Genomic DNA, 20,255 nt, shown 5'->3' with positions numbered 1-20,255 from the left:
AGCAGGGTGGGAGCGAGGATTATGACACTTATTGCACCACTGAGTGCAGCACTTTACGGCCAAAGGAGGCCTCTGCAGAGAAAAACATCTAGACTATAGAATTTTGTGAATGTGTGCACAGAAGACCAAGTAGCTGCTCTGCAGATCTGATCCAAAGAGGCCGCATTGCGCCATGCCCAGGATGCTCCCACTGACCTCGTAGACTAAGCTCAAATAATATTGCCACCAAGAACACTAACTTCCAGTTGAGCCATTCATCTGAGATTGTCCCTAGGGGCGCAAATGGAGGATCCAGGAGAGTGTCCTGGAGGATGCGGAGATCCCAAACTGGAGTTTGGATGAAATGGAGGAGCGACATGAGCTACTCCCTGTAGGAATGTACGGAGTGAGTCGTCCATGGGCAGTCATAATTGGAGCAGGACTGAAAGTGCTAAAGCCTGTACCTTCAGTGAACTAAGTTTGAGTCCTAACTGCAAACCTTGCTGGAGGAAGGATAATATCCTGGGTATATTGCACCAGTTACAATAGCTGTGCCAGACTCTGTGATAGGCTCTGGATTATGTAGGCTTGTATGACTTTAACATTGTGGCAATGACATCCTCTGCTATCCACTTTCGTCTCCAGATGGTTGCCTCAAAAGCCATCCCGTCAAAGCGAAGATGCTCGGATTGTGGTGGCCTATCGGGCCCTGACATAAGTCATTCCTGAGGGTTAGTCAAAGGGGGTTGACTGAAGGTCCGAAAACCAAGTTATCCTGGGCGAAAATGGAGCTATCACGATGACCGTGATGTAAGATTGCCTAATCTTTTTCAGGACCTGGGGTACCATGTGGAGCGGAGGGAAGACACAGGCCAAATCGAACTGCCAGGACTGATTCATGGCATCTACTCCCACTGCTAGTGAGTCCCGCACTGACTGGTTACCCTGTTTACCAGGCAGTAACCAATCAGAGACTTGAGGGGGGGCCACATGGGTCATATCTGTTCCTTTTGAATCTGAGCTTAATGCTGAGGATCAATTACAAACTCACTGAACAGAAATGTACCATGTGGCCCCCTTCAAGTCGCTGACTAACTCAGTTATAGAGCTGAAAAGCAGGAAGTTGGATTCTCCCTGTTTTATTAGACATCTGTTCAATCCAGCCTTTATACATGACATTTTTTTGGCTAACTAACTATATTAGAAACGTTTTTTATTTTGCACAGCCAATCTATTTACACAGTTTTTATTTTCACACTGAACTATTCCTTTAATACATTACTTTGGAAATATCTCCTGTGCCTTGGTTCAAACCTGTGGGCTAAATCCTCCCCCGCCACCTGCTTTTGCGGTTTTTAAGAGGGAGAGATTGGCCAAACCAATTTTGAATGATAGCGGAAAGAAAATGAAGGCAAAGTGAAATGATGGTTGCCTATACCAGCCTTGCACCACCTTTCATAAAACAATGATAACATATCATGTGAATCTTGGGAAGCCCAACAGGCAGAAATGAAATGTAGAATTTCATAGGCCTGAAACTTTTCATTGAGAGGTAGGGAAAAATTATCTGTTAAAGGAACAGTTCAGTGTAAAAAAAAAAATCTGGAGTGACCGGATGTCTAACAGAACAGAACTTCCTGCTTTCAGCTCTCCAATTCTGAACAACGTAGGTGGTTCTTCACAGTCAGGACATTGAGGTTGTGGAATGCACTGCTGGGTGATGTTGTGATTGCTGATTCAGTTTATGCCTTTAAGAATGGCTTGGATGATTTTTTTGACAGACATAATATCAAAGGCTATTGTGATACTAAACTCTATACAGTTAGTATAGTATAGTATGGGTATATATAATTTATGTGAAAATATGGAGGGGTGTGTATGGGTGCTGGGTTTTCATTTGGAGGGGTTGAACTTTATGGACTTTGCCTTTTTTCAACCCAATTTAACTTTGTATCTATATTGAAAACATTTTTTATTTTGCACAGATTTTTTCTATACTGAACAATTCATTTAAGGCCTCCATAGAGTATGACCCTCTTGGTGTCAATAAGGTGTGTAATGAAATAAGTCCTTTGTGTTTCCGCCATTTAAACTGGGATCAAGAGATACCCATAGGGAATTCAGGGTTTCCCAATATAGGATCTGCTGGCGTATGAGCTGTGATCAGATGGTACCTGTAAATAATCTTTAAACACATCTGATTCACTTGTCCAGTTAACTTGAGAGTTTGGGCATCAAGAGACAGGGCAGTAGTGAGATATTTGCAATAAGACAGTTGGGGGGGATAGGAAAACACCTGTACGACAGAATGATTACAGAGTTTACTACCACTTGCCAACAAGACGTTGCTAAGGGTAAGAGGCGGATAATTCAGGGTGACTGCACAGGAAACACTGACCTTTGCTGTCAGCCAGAAACAGTAATCCAACAAAAGTTTGAAGGAGGGATGTGAAGTCGCAAAGAAATGAGGAACAACTGAAGTGAAAGGACATGATGCTAGGCGTGCAGAGGGGCTATACTGCAGACCTGTGGTAAGAGATCAGAGGTGCAGTGACAGCTTTAAGTGAAAACGATTCAACTCCGTGTTATGCACTTGTCTATTGGGGTTATGTAAAAAAATAAAAAGGATTTCTGTTTCCCAGAAGCAGTAAACCATAGCAACCAATCCTCAGGTAGAATTTACTTGTCACCTGTTTAAAAGCAAACCTCATTGATTGTTATGGGTTACTGCTACTGGGAATACTTTATTACGAGTGTTAAGGCAATTTTATATAATGTGGATTGCTCACAGCCATTTTTACCACTGGCCTATTATAGCCAGTAGAGAAGCACAAAACATTGTCCATGCTGCCTCAGTTTGACTTCAATGCAAAACAGGCAGTTTTTTGTAAATAGAAAACTAGTACTTTTGCATACAGTTGACCCTGAAAGCATCTTTGGAAATGAAGTTAACATGACGGAATTAACCACTAATAAAGGTGGCCATACAAGGGCCAATTAAAGCTAACAACCAAGTTGCCAGCTTATTGTCCAGTGTATGGGGCCTTCCAACAGGCTTCCCTGATATATGGACAGATTTAAAGATCCAGTCAGATCAAGGGCCACATGGGCTCAGTCTAACAATCAGATCAGCCAGTCTATTATATCTGCTAGCTGAGACAAAGAAAAACAATTTGGCTCAGAGAGGAAAAATTCCTTCCTGACTTGCTAAAGAGGCATTAAAGATCAGTTTTATGTCCAATTGAGCGCACCTAAATTCATTAACTAATTGATTCATTATATTCTACTTTTGTATACTCATTTGCATTTTATTGCATTCAAGTTTCACTTTAAAGGGGTTGTTTGCCTTTGAGTTAACTTTTGTATAATGTAGGGCAGCAGCCCCCAACCTTTTTTGCACCACAGACCACATCACTTTGACTACCAAAAAACGTAGATTTTGAGGACTAGTGTGTGAATACAGCGAGACACCAGAGGTTGCGCTCGGCAGAGGAATCCACAATCTAAACAGTGACCATCGCCATCGTGGATTGGAAGCAGAGGAGAGAGGGGAGTTCTTGGAAGCGATGCTTTCATCGAGCGCATAATCTCACTGGTGCAATTTGAAATATACAGGTGGATCTTGAAGTTCATGCTAGCACGGGAGCCGGACCGCAGGATCTGGTGAGAAAAATCTAACTTCTGGGGTACAATCGTGTAGAGGAGGGTGGTGGGAGATTATACCTATCTGCCCCTACAACATCCCTGGATACAATATAAGTTCTGAACTTTGTTGAAATCTCCCCCCTGCTTGTTGTCTCTAAATATACACTAGTTTGGATACTCCACACTGTTACTGGTTTGGAGAACTATAACAAACAGTCTTTTGGAAATATCTTTTGATTTTTAAATTTTTTTGCAACTCTGAATGAATTTTTTCCTCCAAAGAGAGGTGTGTATGTATTATTATGTTGCCAAAATATGAAAGTGAAAATTTAGGTCCATAATAGACAACTATTTTGTAATTTTGGTTCTGTACATTTCCACAATGAATTTAAATGAAACAACTCAGATGCAGTTGAACTTTCAGCTTTAATTCATTGGGTTGAACAAAAAGATTACATCAAAATGTGATTTTAAAAACAATCACTTCATTTCGGGGGCTCAAAAGTAATTGGACAAATTAAAAAACTGAAAATAAATGTTCATTTCTAATACTTGGTTGAAAACCCTTTGCTAGCAATGACAGCCTGAAGTCTTGAACATCACCAGATTCTGGGTTCCCTCCTTTTTAATGCTCTGCCAGGCCTTTACTGCAGGGGCTTTCAGTTGCTGTTTGTTTGTGGGCCTGTCGGAAGTTTAGTCCTCAACAAGTGAAATGCATGCTCAATTGGGTTCAGATCAGGTGACTGACTTGGCCATTCAAGAATATTTCACTTCATTGATTTAATAAACTCCTGGGTTGCTTTGGCTGTATGTTTTGGGTTATCTGTATTATGAAATGCCTCCCAATCAATTTGACTGCATTTAGCTGGATTTAAGCAGACCATAGGTCTCTGTTCAACTCAGAATTCATTCAGTTTCTGTCCTATAGTCACATCATCAATAAACACTAGTGTCCCAGTGCCACTGACAGCCATACATGACCAAGCCATCACCCTGCCTCCGCCATGTTTTATAGAGATATGCTTTGGATCATGAGCTGTTCCACACCTCCTGCATACTTTTTTCCTTGCCATTTTTTTTTAGCAAAGTCCAATATAGCCTTTCTATTCTTGATGCTTATGAGTGGCTTGCACCTTGCAGTGCACCATCTGTATTTACTTTCATGCAGTCTTCTCTTTATGGTAGACTTGGATCTCAATATGCCTCCCTCCTGGAGATTGTTGTTCACTTGTTTTGGCTGTTGTGAAGTGGTTTCTATTCACCATGGAGATGATTCCGTGGACATCCAGGTCTTTTTGCATTGTGTTGTTCACCAGTGCTTTCTTTTTCTCAAGATGTACCAAACTGTAGATTTTTCACACCTAATATTGTAGCAATTTCTCGGATGTTTTTTTTGCAGTTTAAGGATGGCTTGTTTCACCTGAACAGAGCGCTCTTTTGACCGCATGTTGTCTGTTCACGGCAATATCTTGCACATACAAGCAACCCCCCCCCCCCAAATAAAGCTCAGGGCTTTTATCTGCTTTATTGATGTCATAACGAAGGAATTGCCCACACCTGCCCATGAAATAGCCTGAGTCAATTGACCAATTGCTTTTGAGCCCCTGAAATGAAGTGATTGTGTTAAAAAAAGGCTTTAGTTCCTCACATTTTTATGCAATCTTTTTGTTCAACCCACTGAATTAAAGCTTGAAGTCTGCAATTCATTAAATTCATTGTGGTAATGTACAAAACCAAAATTCTAAAAAAAAAGTTGACTGTCCAAAGATTTATTATATACTTTTTGATTTATACAGTTTTTGTTAGGTTTATAAAGCTTTCTGGGCCTAGCAGCTGTTGACATGGCAATGTTGCGTCAAGGAGCTGGGATTGCAGGTAGTTACGGTCTATTTAATTGTTTTTTGCAGTTATTCTAGGCTGCAGCTGGGACCAGAAGCAGCCCAGTTCAGCAAAGCCCCGTGGCCTGAGACAATTTAAAATCTGTTTTCATTTTCAAATTTTTTTACAATCTGGTTGCTAGGGTCCAAATTACCCTAGCAACTACGCACTGATTTACATAAGACTGGAATATTAATAGGAGAGGGTCTGAATATAAAGGTGTAAGATAAAAAGTAGCATAATAAACTTGTAGCTTTACAGAGCATTTATTTTAAGATGGGTTCGGGAACACCTATTTGAAAACTGGAAAGAGTGAGAAGGCGCAAATAATTAAACTATAAAGTAAATAGTTACTAATTGAAAAGTTGGTTATAATTGGCCATTGCATAACATACTAAAAGGTGAGCCACCTTTGCATTTTCATATTACAATAGAAAAGATATTACAATAGAAAAAATGCACTTAAATATTGTATTTATATGAAATTTTTAACTTTAGTTCAAGGCGTTTAGTTGAGCATGACAAAGCATCAATAGGCAATACTCCATGGGGGCCACATAGTATCCACTAGTGATGTGCCGGCCCGCGGGTTCAGGCCGTCTTCCATGCACCGTTGTTGGGTCGGGGGCAGGTTTGGGTCGAGCTATTTCTTACACTGTGCTCGCCTGCGAACTTTGTGCCGGCTTCTGCCTCCAGCACGTCTTTTATAGATTCACGCCTGCTTGGCCTTGCCCCATTCAGTGACGTCAAGGCACATTACCAAATTTCTTTCATGTGAGGTGCTAATTCACAACTACTGTCTCTTTGAGGAGCCTCTTTGCTAGTTGATTCTACACTTCTACCGGCTTGTTAATGAAATGAGGGGAAATAGCTACACTGGACCACGGAACATTCTTCTGGTCCCTAAAAATGAGGGAACTACATAGAAAACGGAGGTAACTGCTAACCCAGTTTAAAGGACCAGTAACGTCAAAAATTTTTATTTGAGAAATACATTCTACATGTTAAAAATAATGGGCATGCCCTAATAAATTAATATAACACACCTAGCGCTTTTTTTAAAAAATAAATCAAAATACCTTTCCTCCATTACATGGAAAACGGCGAAAAGGCAACCAGTGCGCACTCCCGACGCTGTACACACAACCGGAAGTAGGGAAACCGGAAGTCAAAACACAGAGCAGCCGGTAACATCCAAGCAGGCAGTGGTGAGTGAACTGCTGCGCGAAGAGAGACTGAGGATTTTAAACGCTGCACACACAGATAGAGAGAGGCTGAGAGGACAGAATGCTGCAGGGACTTAAACGCTGCGTGGAGAGAGAGGCTGGGACAGAAAAGCTGCCAGCAGAGAGGCTGAGGGGAGAAATGCTCAGGTAGGAAAGACTGCAGGGAGAAAAGTTTTTAGGAGACAGAAAAGCTGCCGGCAGAGGGGAGGGAAACACTGCGGGGACACAAACGCTGCAGAGTTACAAAAGCCTGAGGAGGAGGAATGGGTGCTGGGAGAGGGGAGGTAAAGGGTGCAGGGGGGGGGAAAAGAGATAAATTATCTTGACAAAAATATTCTGGAGGGGGAGAGAGAGACATGCTGGAGGAGTGCACATAACTGCTGGGCAAAAGAGCAGGGAGATAATGTAACAGGACGGCTGTCAGCTGTGAGCAGAGAAAAGCATCCAGAAGTGACGTCAGTCCAGGAAGAGAGACACAGCAGCGCGCGTAGGGGAGAAGAGAAGGAGAACCAGCAAGAAGATGGCAGAGACCCCTTGGACACCGTGGGACAGTGCCGGTTTGAGTTTTTTCCTATGTCTTATCCAAACAGCAGGAAAGATCAGCATATTGGAGGTAAGTAATATGTATGCATTTGTTTTTTTTTTTATTTTTAAAAATTGTGTTACTGGTCCTTTAATGTGGATGTAAACAATCCCAAATTAAAGATGGCAGTCTGCACGTTCACCACATCATTGCTGGTGCAATCCCATTTATTTTGCTACACAAAACATTAGGTCTACACCTCCCTACGTCAGGACCTGACAAAGGGTTGTCTAGACCGGCCAAAACATTGTTTTGTGTGGCAAACTTGACTAAATAAACAAGGGATTGCACCAGCAATGAAGAGGCGAGTGCTGTGACTTTTTACTTTCCAAGCACATTGTGATGACGTGGCATAACCTACAAGTTTGCCAAGTACTATAAGAGGTAGTGTTCCCCAAAATACTTCCAAGTCTGCATATGTTCAACCTACATTCATTACACAAAATTTTTGGAGTAAAAAAAGCTTAAATAATTTTCCATGTCCATATATTTATGCAACCAATAGTATTTTAATCTGGAAAGCTCAGGCTTGTAGTTTTAACGGGGGCAGCAGTGTAACTAGATCACATTGGCTACAAATACCATAGTAACAAGTATGAAAGCTAGAACTCCTAAAAGGATTAAAAAAAAAAAAGTTGAAATAACCAGAAAAATAATAAATAAAAAAAATCTTATTTAAAGCTTTTATTTAATAACCTACAATGACAAGTCATGTAAAAAGCATCCAGACAGAACACAACTGCAGCAAACCGCATTCTTGTTGTTACTTACAGACCAAAACATCTCCTACACTCTTGAGAAGCAAATATCAAGCCACTCTGACTGAGCGTTCGCACCACCCACCCCCATCATATACAATTTCATCACATTGACTCACATTTCAATAACAAAGAAAATCACACTTCATACAGCATTCACAGCAGAAGACATTTTAAGAAGGGCAGGGTGAAAATAAATGTACAAACTGTTGCAGACAAATTGATTTAGCCCCAGTCTTTCAAATAAGCTAAAGTCCTTCGAATGCAAGAGACATTCGTACGTTACTTGCTCCCACTGCTCTCTGCACACTCTCATCATTGCCACTGGATTGAGAGACACATTGACAACTTAATATTCCATAATGCATCACTGGTCTCTGCATGCGCTCTTGTTCTCGCTCATACCAAAGACTCATTCTTTGGAAACACCAATCCCACAGTTCAAACAGCGTTCTGGTTCCACCTCACAGCCGTGCGTTCAAATCGCTGGTATGAACTCCATGTAACAAACTGGATAAAAATGGATCACCCACCGTCTTAAGATTCTGTGCCGCATGAGATCTTCAGGCTAGAAAAAAAGCTTGTAGGCAAAAGTGCTCCTCCAGGGCAGGAAATCAACTGCATTTCAATTGCAGGTTCCAGAAAGTCATGGTGAGAAGCAGAGATCAGTTGAAGCAGTGAACACAATTAAGGTACAAAGACTGTCCTAAACAAAAATGTATGATTCCATTTACATTATTATACAGACTGAGGCAAGGAGGGGGAAAAAAAGGCTGGAATTACTATAAATTGATAACCAGTGGTCTACAACATGTATGTTGTCAGAAAGTAGTATTGAGACCAGAGATTGTTAACCTGCATTACTAACTTAGAAAACAGTTCCCTTAGGTTTACTACTGAACATACACAAGAGCCTTTTGGAAACATTCTGTAAATGCATTTTGCAAAATACTTACCATAAAAATTAGGAATTAACAACTGAAACCCAGTGTCTTCTAATAAGACTACATGCCCCAACCTGAAGATTTTGATTCCATGCTTGAACTGAAGCCACCATTAAATCCACTGCCAGATCCAGCATTAGGGGACCCCCAGCCAATTGCACCAGAGTTGGATCCGTAAGAATTATTTGAACCAAAGCTTTGTGGCTGTTCCCTTTGTTGATTTCCTTGACCTGGATTACTACCCTGGGGGCCAGATTGATTTTGTTGACTAGCCAACATACCCATCATACCCCAGCTGCTTTGCAAAGCTGCTTGGGCAGCTGCCATCATTGCGGGATTTATGCTAAATGCCCCAAAATTCATCCCTCCACCACCACCACCACCACTACCCATATTACCACCTTGGTTGTTGCCAAGTGTCCCACCACTTGGCCGGTTGCTGGGGTAACCCTGGCTACCAAAACTTGGTCCAGGAAATCTACCCTCTCTCTCTAATTGCCTATTGTTATTGTGCTTTGGTTCTGCAGTAGAAACATGAACGCTGACTCCTTTAATGATCAAGTCTTCACCACACAGAGATTGGGCAACCTAAAAGAAAGACATTAAGAACATAAGAACTTCCACATCTGAATTTAACATAAGCTGCAAATGTGAATGGGGACTAAGCTGACATACTATTCTTTTGTGCAAATTAATCAGAAGGCAAGTGCATGCAAAATTAGCAAGTTTTTTCAGCACTTAACAGGGGGCAGGCACACAAAAATCTGATTTGCAGGACTTGCAAATAGTAGCTGCAGAGTTAGAAAGCCTGGAAAATGTTCACTTTAAATGGCACAGCTGTTCACCTCAGAACAAATATCTGAAAACAAACATCAAATCACCTATAAAGCAATAATCCCTAACAGTGGCTCTTGAGCAACATGTTGCTTACCAGCCCTTTGGATGTTGCTCCCAGTCGCCTAAAGCAGGTGCTTATTTTTGGAGAAAAGTTTTGGTTGCATAAAAACCAGATGTACTGCCAAACAGAGCCCCCTGTAGCCTGCCAGACAACATAGGGGCTACCGGTAGCCATAATTGGCATCCCCAGAGATTTGCTTGTGTTGCTCCCCAACTTTTTACATTTGAATTTGGCTCACAGGTAAAAAAGGTTGGGGACTCCATGCCTTTGAAGGCTCTCTAAACAATTTATATATTAAACTGCAAATATATTCTAATTGTTAAATTTTAAATGTGCAATATGTGCTTTTAAAAACAATTCCTACAATCACAGCACTTCAGGCTACTAAATCAATGTTGCAATATAATTTAAACATCTAGGGAAAGCTGCTGGAATGCCTGGGCCTATACAGTACCACATATTTACCATACAACCCAGAGAACAGTAACAGACAACTGTAGCATACTGTGGGTTGAACTGTGGTCACATTTGCTACAGTCCTTGAATTAGCTCATCAGACTAAAATTTAAGTTAGATCTCAGTTTGTAGGGTGAATGATGTAAGCGATTGCCTACTAACACTGAGTAAAAAAACTGAACCTAGGTCTGTAAAATGAAGGACAAGCCTAAAAAAAAAAAAAAAAACCCAGAAAAATTAGGTCAAACAATTGACATTAAGGGGCAGATTTATCAAAATGTAAAATCAGAACTTACCACAAAAAAACTCACCCACTTTATTTTCATTTGTATGGGACTTTTTAGAAGAGTTTTATGAAATGGTAAATAAACCAAAAAATCCAATAGGAATGAATAGAAAGCAGGTGAGTTTTCTGTGGTAAGAGTGAATATCATATTTTGATAAATCTGCCGGTTAAGTGTACAGTGGTCAATTAATCTTTGACAGCTGCTCTAAAATATACATCTAAAGTGGCAATACAGTGGTCAACCTGTGCAGTATGCTGAACGGGCACAAGGGGCAAAGTCACTACTTCAGAAGGAATCCGCACCGCTCATTTTTCACCAATGGCAATTAACATTTTTAAACATTTTAGCCAGTGGGAAGAAAACCAGGGAGGTGGTGTTGCCCACGGTAGTCAAGATTTATTGTGGATGACAAAACATCCCATTTGCCATTGTTCTAAAAGTAGCACCAGTAAGTGACTAAACTCTTGTAGATAACCTGTGCAGTCTAATATTAATCAGTCATCCCATGAGAAAACAGTTTTAGATTGTAGCGAGGTAACCAGATAACTTAAAACAAGTCAGGGACTCTTCAAATCAATCCAGCAAAAATAGCTACTTATTTACATGTAATTAGCTTGCAATCAGGGCAGCTCAGAAGAGATTTTCTTTTTGAATGACAGCGCAGCTTACAGCACACAGCAAAGAGCCAAAAGAAGTGGTCACGAAGGTCCAGTGTAACGGTGTGCAATAAGCACCGCACTTCCATCTGAAGAGATTTGTTGCGTGATTCATAAAGGGTTTTCTAAAACAGTCAGTCATAGTAATAGCCTGGCAACATAGGTAGCTGGCAGATAACTAGCTAGGCAGATAACTAACTAGGTTGGCTATACAATGTAAGCAAAGACAGATAGTACTGTTACCTTATAGAACAGTTACTCAAATTACAGGATGAGGCTTTAAAGTCTCATCCTGAAAGCATTGCCCAGATGTATTTCCCACCATTCCTAATCATAATCTGTGTGACTCAAACACAGGCAAATGCCAACTCTGTATTATTAAAAGTTGTACAAAGAAGTGGCTGGGAATGTCATTTGCTGCCCTAGATACTGTTGACAGCAAGGCTTTAAGGATAATTAGTGTCGCCATTTCAATCAGAAGTTCTTGGAACTACAGCTTCATGGCTGATACGTCAAGGTTTTTATTTATCTGCAAACCTGGTTATGAACTGGGAGCCATAACCAAAGACTAAACAATGTGGAGTTGGCTTGTGTCAAGATGGTCAAAAATCCAATGCCCCAACATTAAAAATTTGTGGATTTTCCTGCAAGCATTTAAGTTGCATTTAACTTCCTCACCTGATCATCAGCAAATGTAACAAATGAAAATGCTCTGAAAGGCTTTGGAATAAAGACATCCACAACTTCTCCATACTGGCTGAAGAACTGGCGAAGCTCCTCAGCACTCATATCTTCTGTGCAACGCCCAACAAAGACCTTCCTGCTGCGCATAGGTTCATCTGGACTCTAAAGAAAATTCGAATCAGGTTTTAAAATTGTGTTTTCTTGGCTATTGCAGTCAAGTCTCATTTTCTGGGCCCAGAGTTTAAGGGATTCTGTTGTGATTTTTATGATGCAGTTTTCATTTCTAAATTACACTGCAAATTCACAATATAATATAAAATTTAATTCCTGAACCAGCAAATGTATTTTTTTGTTGTTGTAATATTGGTGTGCAGGCAAGCCACCCGAGGTAATTTTTCCTGGTCATGTGCTTTCAGAAAGTGCCAGCACTTTAGGATGGAACTGCTTTCTGGCAGGAGCACAAGTCACATGGCTGGAGACAGCTGGGAAACTGACAATATATCTAGCCCCAAGTCAGATTTCAAAATGAAAATAAATAAATCGGTTTGCTCTTTTGAGAAAAGGATTTCAGTGCAGAATTCTGCTGGGGCAGCACTATTAACGGATGTGTTTTGAAAAAATAAAAATCCCAAAACAGTTATCCCTTTAAACCTTGTATTTGACCTGACCAAAGAACCTGCCAGGATTAAAGTTCCCCAACTTGTTTTCTTTATAAAAAAAAAACACATTAACCCCTATGGTAAATACTTTAACTCTGAAGTAATTGCAAACGTAATTAAAGCCTACACAGAGGCTTTAAGCATCAACAACAGATTTTAAATTCTGTGGCTATGGCCTTGTATTGAGGTAAGGCTGGAGGAAAACGTGTGTGCACTCCAACTGGCAAAAAAATATTTCCTGGTATCCACATCCATAATAGCTGCAAGTAGCAACAGCTTTTATGAGGGGACCCATGATTAAAACCTGTAGCTTTTTTTTTTTAGCGAATGGATTGTTTGGGAGGGGAATAAAACCACTACAGCATGTTTAGGTGAGCGGACAGTACAACAGTACAGTCAGGTTTTTCCCATTACAGTCAATAGAAAAGTGGTCTGAGCACTTATGTGCTGACTAAAATATGCCACCTGAGATGTGCCCCATGTGCCAGCAGCTTAAAACTACTACTTTTTGCAAAGAATTAAGGAAAGCAGGTAAATTTACATTTCAAACAGACTGAAAACAGTCTCTTGTACACTCATTAGTTTGCACTAATCCATAAGCCTGTTTGACTATAAATATCCAACAAGATATAAACACACATGAAAAAGATAATTATTACTACATTTGTCAGGTAAAATACATTTCCGGCAATTATTAAAAATGAAACAAAGTGTAGTATCATTACCTTAGAATTTGGTAGTTTGCAGTCACACCACCGGCCATCAATCATATGACGCTGAGACATCACTTTTACTTGTGTCTCATACTCTGTAAATCTGACAAATCCAAATCCTTTAGAATGGCCTGTCTTTGCATCTTTCTTTACCTGTAAGGAAAATTGTTATAGGTTATACAAAAAAAACACCCAAAAACCATGGCATTAAGTGATGGTTTAAATATTTTTACTGCCCCCCCCTGAAGTTACTGACTGACCAAGAGGTTAATGGAATAGTAACAGAAAAAAAAAAATTAAGTGTTTTAAAGTAATTAAAATATAATGTACTGTTGCCCTGTACTGGTAAAACAGATGTGTTTGCTTCAGAAAGACTACTAAAGTTTATATAAACAAGCCAGTGCAGGGTAACAGTATATTATAAATGAATTACTTTTATTGATGTAACTATTCATTTAAAGGGGGAACTATTCTTATATCTATATTTGGGGGCTCCCTTTCCTAGCAGATGTATTAGAGCTCAGCTAATACATCTTCTACCCCCCCATAAGATATATTGGATCTAACGGTCAATGAATATCCGACACCCAACTCCTGAATGAAGACAGAATGGATAGAAAGATGCTGAGAGAGGGACAGTGAAGATAAATTTGATTATTTCAGAAATTTTACAGAATTTTTAATTGATTGTATTCAGAAAGTTTCTTATTTCAGTATGATGAAGTTTATATTAAATTTTCATTTTTTACAATAGTTCCCCTTTAAAGAGCTACAAAGGAGGAAGTAGTGTTTTGGCTCTTATGTGAAGACATCCAGTCACTCTAGCCTTTTACAGATTACAAAGTATATTGAAAACATTTTTATTATGCACAGCCTATTTACCCAATTTATACAGTGGTGTTAAAACTGACACTAACATCTGCAAAAGAGCATTACCCATTATGTTTTTGAAAACAACAAGTAGTTCACATTAGAAATGTTCCATTTACATACAAAACTAATAGTGTGTATAGGTACCTGCACCATGATCACTTCACCAAATGTGCTGAAATAGTCTTTCAAATCTTGTTCTGTGGTTTTCCACGGAAGACCTAATACAATTAGATCTGATGTTTTTGTCACTGCACGTTTAATTTTGACTGCAGAGGAAGCATCAGTTTCATCCATCTTCCTCTTGTTATCTGTGTAAAAAGCAACAACATATCAGCAAGTACAATCATGTCTATTTACCTGCCAGTTTTGATTTATATTTTGATAAGCTAACCAATACAATTTGCACAGTGTTCTTGTAGTGTTGAGACTGACAGATAAAAAGTTGCCAAGTGAGTCTCCAGAATAAGTATGTTTTTGCATGAACACAATGCAGGCCATATTTAGAGCAACGCTGTCCAACTAGGTACTTGCAGACCAGATGTGGTCCACCAAGGAATTTTAACAGAATACCAGCACTTTAAATTAAAAGCCAAATCATATGCAGTGTACTGTTCAGTATTCTCAAATAATTTTGCTTCTGTGATGGTAGTATGCATAAATTAAATTATACTGCTTTAGAAAAAGCTACAATTTACTTTTATAACTAATTAAAATACCACATTTTGTTTAGATAAAGGCTATCTAAAAGGAATTTTAAAGCGGCTTCCACAGGTTTTAACTTGTAAAAAGATGAGATATCCATTGAATATTTTCTCAAACTATTTTATCTGATTTTTAAATAAAGATTGTGTACTGTGGACATTTTGCACAAGTTTTACATGTGATTCTTTACAATACAGTTGTGCTTCTTGCACAAGATGCTCAACTCATTATATATTAAAACATGAACCGTGATGCTGTGCCATTCTAAGACTGAAAAAAAAAAAAAAAGACTTTGCAGTTATTAAAAGATTGTCAGTATGCTGTTGCTCCATTGCACACCATTATAACAAGCTCGACTCGCATTTTATCAAATTATGACAAAAGTACATGTTTACATGTTTCTAGAATAAAAACACAAACAGCAACTCTACTCTGCTTTCAGGTATCAATTTTGCTGCTCCATTATCAAAATAAAGACAGACCCTATATTATCTGTAAGCATGCCCTTAAAACAAGTCAATGTAAAATGGAGTGCTATTCTAAGCATTTTTGCAGTTTACAAGGGACAGATGTTGCAGAACAAGGGATAGATGTTCTGGGAATAGGTATAAATGTTGTTACAAAAGTGCCACATGCTGGTTAGTTTCCAACAGCTGGTCTGATGTTTTTCTTGTTAGGAAAGATATGAAGCATTATCAAAGGTTTCTAGTGTTTTTCCTAACCAGAAGAACATCAGATGAGCTCTTTCTCCTGACTACTTCATGGTTGAAAACCAAACAGCACGAGGCTGAAAAAAATACATATTACCAGAATATGTATCCCTTAACATCTCAGAATTAATAATTTAATTATGTAAATTGTAAAAGTTTCCAATGCTAACAGACTACTATTGCACAAATATGGCAGCCACCTCATAGAACAACACGAGGGATCAGATAGGCAAAGTAAAATTGGGGAAAATACTTTTATAACAAATTTATAAATGGCATGCATGATAGACTAAAAACACTTCTTTCTGCATCTCTTAAAAAGAAAATTACACTTTTTTTTTTTTTTTTTTTTTTTTTTAACATGAGCCCATTCAAGTTGGGCTTATGTAATAAGCATTGTCCCTCACCTTGCTTCATTGTGAAACAGTGGATACTGGGACTTGAAGTACCTCTACTTTCCATAGTGGAAGGTGCAGACCCGTAAACCATCACTTCACAAGGGCACATGTTGAGGGAAAGGTTACATTACAGTGTTAAGCTTAAAGGAACAGTACACCAAAAAAATTAGTGTTTTAAAGTAATGAAAATATAAGGTACGGTTGCGCTGCATTGGTAAAATTGTTGGGTTGGCTTCAGAAACACGATTATAGTTTATATAAACAAGCTGCTGTGTAGCCATGGGGGCAGCCATTCAAAGCTGATCAAGGTGAAAATGCACAAGATACACAGCAAATAATCTCCGTAGTATATAATGGGATTCTTCAGAACTTCTGTTACCGTATCTACGGTGTCCTGTGCTTGAATGGCTGCCCCCATGGCTACACAGCAGCTGGTTTACATAAACTATAGTAGTGTTTGTATAGCAATCAGTTTTACCAGTGCAGGACAACAGTACATTAAATGGGCATTCCTTTAAAACACTCATTTTTTGGTGTTATTGTTCCTTTAAGGGGGTAAGAAACTGGTCCCAGCACCGCCAGACTATCATGGTTACATTTCAGTCTGTGGAATCCAGAATGTCTGAGAGGAAAATACATATATTTAGTTCAAATAGTATTAATGCATCTTTTACATGAAACCACTACAAAAAATTAACTCATAAAAAAGGGTGGTATATGATCCGACTAAGGAAATGTAACACCAATATGCATTTAAATATTATGTATGGTTATCTTGCACTGGTAAAAGTTGTGTATTTGATTAAAAAACAACTACACTTTATACATAAAAGTTTCCATGTAACAGTGAGGCGGCCATTGAAGCTGCATAGGGCAAAAGGGCATATTTATACAGCTCTATAAAATAAAGCACAACCTAAATTGCACTAAACTAACTTTGATTTTAGCCTTCACACAGCAATACATAAAACAGTCCTCTGTACCAATCACAAGACAGAACAGCCTCAGAATAGGAAATAATTAGAGGAGACTATCGGCTGTAAACTTTATTCCCAACTTTAATGGCACAATTGTGCTTTATGCAAGTAAAGGAATTGTAGTTAAACGTTTGCATTTAGTTATGCTCACCTTTTGGATAATTGACTACATACACAAGGTTTCCCCAGCCATTTTCAGGAGCATGGAGAATGCCTTCAACCAATCGAACACCACGCATGCACTGATTCACTGGGTTTCTATATCTCAGACCGCATGCACCAGGAAACTGGGCAGTAACTGTAGACAACAGAACTGTCCCATCATCTTCAGATGGTATCTCCATTGGCTCTTCATTCTCATCCTCCGCCACTCTTATGTATTCCATCTCCATTTCTGCAAACTAGAGAAGTGTTTAGTTAGAAGGGATCTACAGATGCATAACAGGTGAGCCGACAAACATATAGGGCCCACATTTGTTTAAAAGGCCCAAGTAAAGTGTTAACATATTTCAAAGCACGGAACAATGATACATACAAATCACAATGAATAATGACGGATACAGGGCTCTGACCAATTACAGCATTTGGTCTAAAAATCAATTTTTCATGCCAAATAGTTCAAAGTGTTGACTAGATTTGGTGAAGTTTGTTTAAAGGGCACACCAGAATATCCAGCAAATCAAGGCTACAAAATGCTTCATGCATCAAATAACTTTTGGATGCAGCCAATGGTTTGTTCAGACAGTTACAGCTAGTCACGACACACTCCATACAGCGAGATCTTACTGCAACACAGCCTAATGCACAATGGCAGATGCATCCACCTGTTTGCATCTCAGACAGACCAAAGCATCAGCATACTTCAATTTTAGCAACGGAGGACTGGTTGGGTAGGCCCTCTTACAGACTACCCAACTGTTATGTCTGGTTTGAAAGTTCTGCCATGACTACATTGACACACTGTGGTCCTTGTCCAATGGTCTATATCCATGTCACAGTGACTCGATCATTTGGCCCTGAAGAAGGGCATATAAAGATTGTTGTGGGTGCAAAATGTATTTTGCATAAACCTGGTTTCTAAAAAAAAAAAAAAAAAAAAAAGGCTAGTATTGTGGGAGAGTCAAAGGCAAAATACTGTGTGCACACAAAATTCCCTACAAATGTGTGTGCATGGCTTAAAAGGAAAATAGGGCTGCAGGCTTATTTTGTTAGTTGCCCTTTAAAAAAATGGTCATAGAATGCCAAATCCATGTGGGCCCAAGTTGGCCCCCCTCATAGCCTTCCGTTGGCCTGTGTATAGCCAGCTTTAGTCTTTTTACGCTACTGCTCATGCACATTTTCCAAATTTAATTTGCACCGATTCTTGACAAAAGATAACGCACCCTCAAGTGAGGTTTTACAAAATATAAAATATTGCCTAATTAAAGTTACCTTAATTCTAAGCAGCTTTACAATATACATCCATTTCAAAAGTTATTGGTATGGTTATTGGACCAGTTATCCAGAATGCTCGGGATCTATGGTTTTCTGGATATTTCTGTTATTTAGATCTTTATAACGTAAATCTACGAGAAAATCATGTAAACATTAACCCAATAGGCTAGTTTTGATTCCAGTAATGATTCATTATATCTTAGTTTGACTCAAGCACAAGGTACGGTTTTAACATTTATAGAGATAAAAGGAAATCATTTTTCATAATATGGATTATTTGGATAAAATGGAGTCTATGGGAGACGGCCTTTCCATAATTTGGATCTGTCTTGATAATGGGTTTCAAAGGATAAGTAAACCTTAAAAAGTGAATGTAAAATTGTTGAGTACTTTTCTAAGCACTTTTGCAATGTACAGTCATTATTTATTTTTTTCTTAATTCCAAGATATTAAAAGGTATACATGTGCTGTTAATATGAATTAATGTTGTTTCAACAGCGCCAGCTGCTGGTCAGTCTCTGCCCAGTGTGACCACCAAGTAGTCAAGGAAGTTGTCAGGAGAAAGAGGCTGCCCTGATGTTCTTCTGCTTAGGAAAACAATAAGAAACCTCTCAAATCTTTCCCAAGCAGATCATCCTCTTTATTTCTCCTGACAACTTCCTCGACTGCTTAGTGGTCAGACTGGTGGGAAACTAAGCAGCAAGCGGTGCTGTTGGAACAAAATTCATTCATATTAACAGTACATGTATCCCTTAAAATCTTGGAATTAGAAAAATATATTATGAATGTCAATTGCCCAAGAAAAAAAAAATATATATATATATATATATATATATATAGATATATATATAGATATATATATATATATATATACATACATACATACATACACACACATATTTAGGAAAGTTGTTTAGAACAGTTCTTTTATTAGGTAAAGGTTTAATCCAGCAAAAAATTAGCCAACCCAAAAACCCCAACACAATTAAAAGCGCTGGAGCAGTATAATAAGCTAAGTATAAGGTAAGCAAGGAACACTTTACTGAATAAAGTACAATTGCAGATAGCGCTAAGAATGTCGGCCCATGAGGAATATAAACAACGTTTAGATTCATATTGTACAACACCAAGTGGGTTTGCGCCACGATCCCTTTGTGGATTGTAGAAATCTCAGAATGGCACGCATGCCCTAACAACAGCTTTGAAGCGAAGCGAGGATTCCTCTACAATAAGTACCCGGCGCAGACGCGCAGTGCACACAGCCACCAACAAACCTTTGCGCCAGAAACAATTATAAAACACACTGGATTGCGAGAAAAGCAAAGTAGCGCGGCGCCCTCGCAGCCACACGTGTTCCTTCACTGCTATTCACCAGAACACAAAGGCACCAAGTAGCAAGCCAACCTGATCACAAACGCCATTTTCAACTTTAGGCCCGCCCGAAACACACATTGCTCATGGATGCAGAAGAGGCTTACCTGTTGTTGTTACTGCGACCAAATAATCAGGCTGCCCCCACTAAACAAAGCAAATGAAGTGTGATGTGTAAATGATCAGCGTCAGCACGATATAGGCGCGTACGCTAATCCTACTACTACCACCACTGAGCCAACACACTCACGTTCTCTACCCCTTTCACAAAATGGCGAATTCACCTTATAATTAAGCGCTCTCCAAAAATAGGCCCCGCCCACCTCATTCAAAGGGGTTGAGCCATTTTTGTCTAGAATCAGCAAGAATTATTACGCGAGATATGGTAAAATCTTAAACCACTGCAAATTTGACCAAAGTATAA

General features: G+C 39.1%; 1 protein-coding gene across 4 annotated transcripts; it reads right to left on the bottom strand.

The window, feature by feature from the left end:
* Positions 1–7,980: 7,980 nt before the first annotated feature.
* Positions 7,981–20,236, bottom strand: tardbp.L (TAR DNA binding protein L homeolog). Of its 4 annotated transcripts, XM_018224321.2 has the most exons (7): positions 19,865–20,236; positions 17,178–17,427; positions 16,059–16,142; positions 14,384–14,547; positions 13,379–13,519; positions 11,989–12,156; positions 7,981–9,601 (listed from the first exon to the last, which is right to left on the bottom strand). In XM_018224321.2, exons 1-7 carry the CDS (start codon positions 19,910–19,912, stop codon positions 9,074–9,076), a joined length of 1,383 nt encoding a protein of 460 aa, XP_018079810.1. In that variant the 5' UTR covers positions 19,913–20,236; the 3' UTR covers positions 7,981–9,073.
* Positions 20,237–20,255: the final 19 nt, after the last annotated feature.

Source organism: Xenopus laevis, chromosome 7L (genome assembly GCF_017654675.1).
Source record: "Xenopus laevis strain J_2021 chromosome 7L, Xenopus_laevis_v10.1, whole genome shotgun sequence".
Taxonomy (NCBI): Eukaryota; Metazoa; Chordata; class Amphibia; order Anura; family Pipidae; genus Xenopus; species Xenopus laevis.
Note: the sequence above shows the minus strand (reverse complement) of the source record. Positions and strands in the feature narration are given on the sequence as shown.

Coding starts and splice junctions, on each gene's coding strand:
- tardbp.L (XM_018224321.2), bottom strand. CDS start 19,912: ATGTGTGTTTCGGGCGGGCCTAAAGTTGAAAATGGCGTTTGTGATCAG. Junction 14,548..16,058: donor CTGTTTCACAATGAAGCAAG/GTGAGGGACAAT, acceptor CTTTTTACACAG/ATAACAAGAGGAAGATGGAT. Junction 9,602..11,988: donor TTACATTTGCTGATGATCAG/GTGAGGAAGTTA, acceptor TCTTTCTTTTAG/GTTGCCCAATCTCTGTGTGG.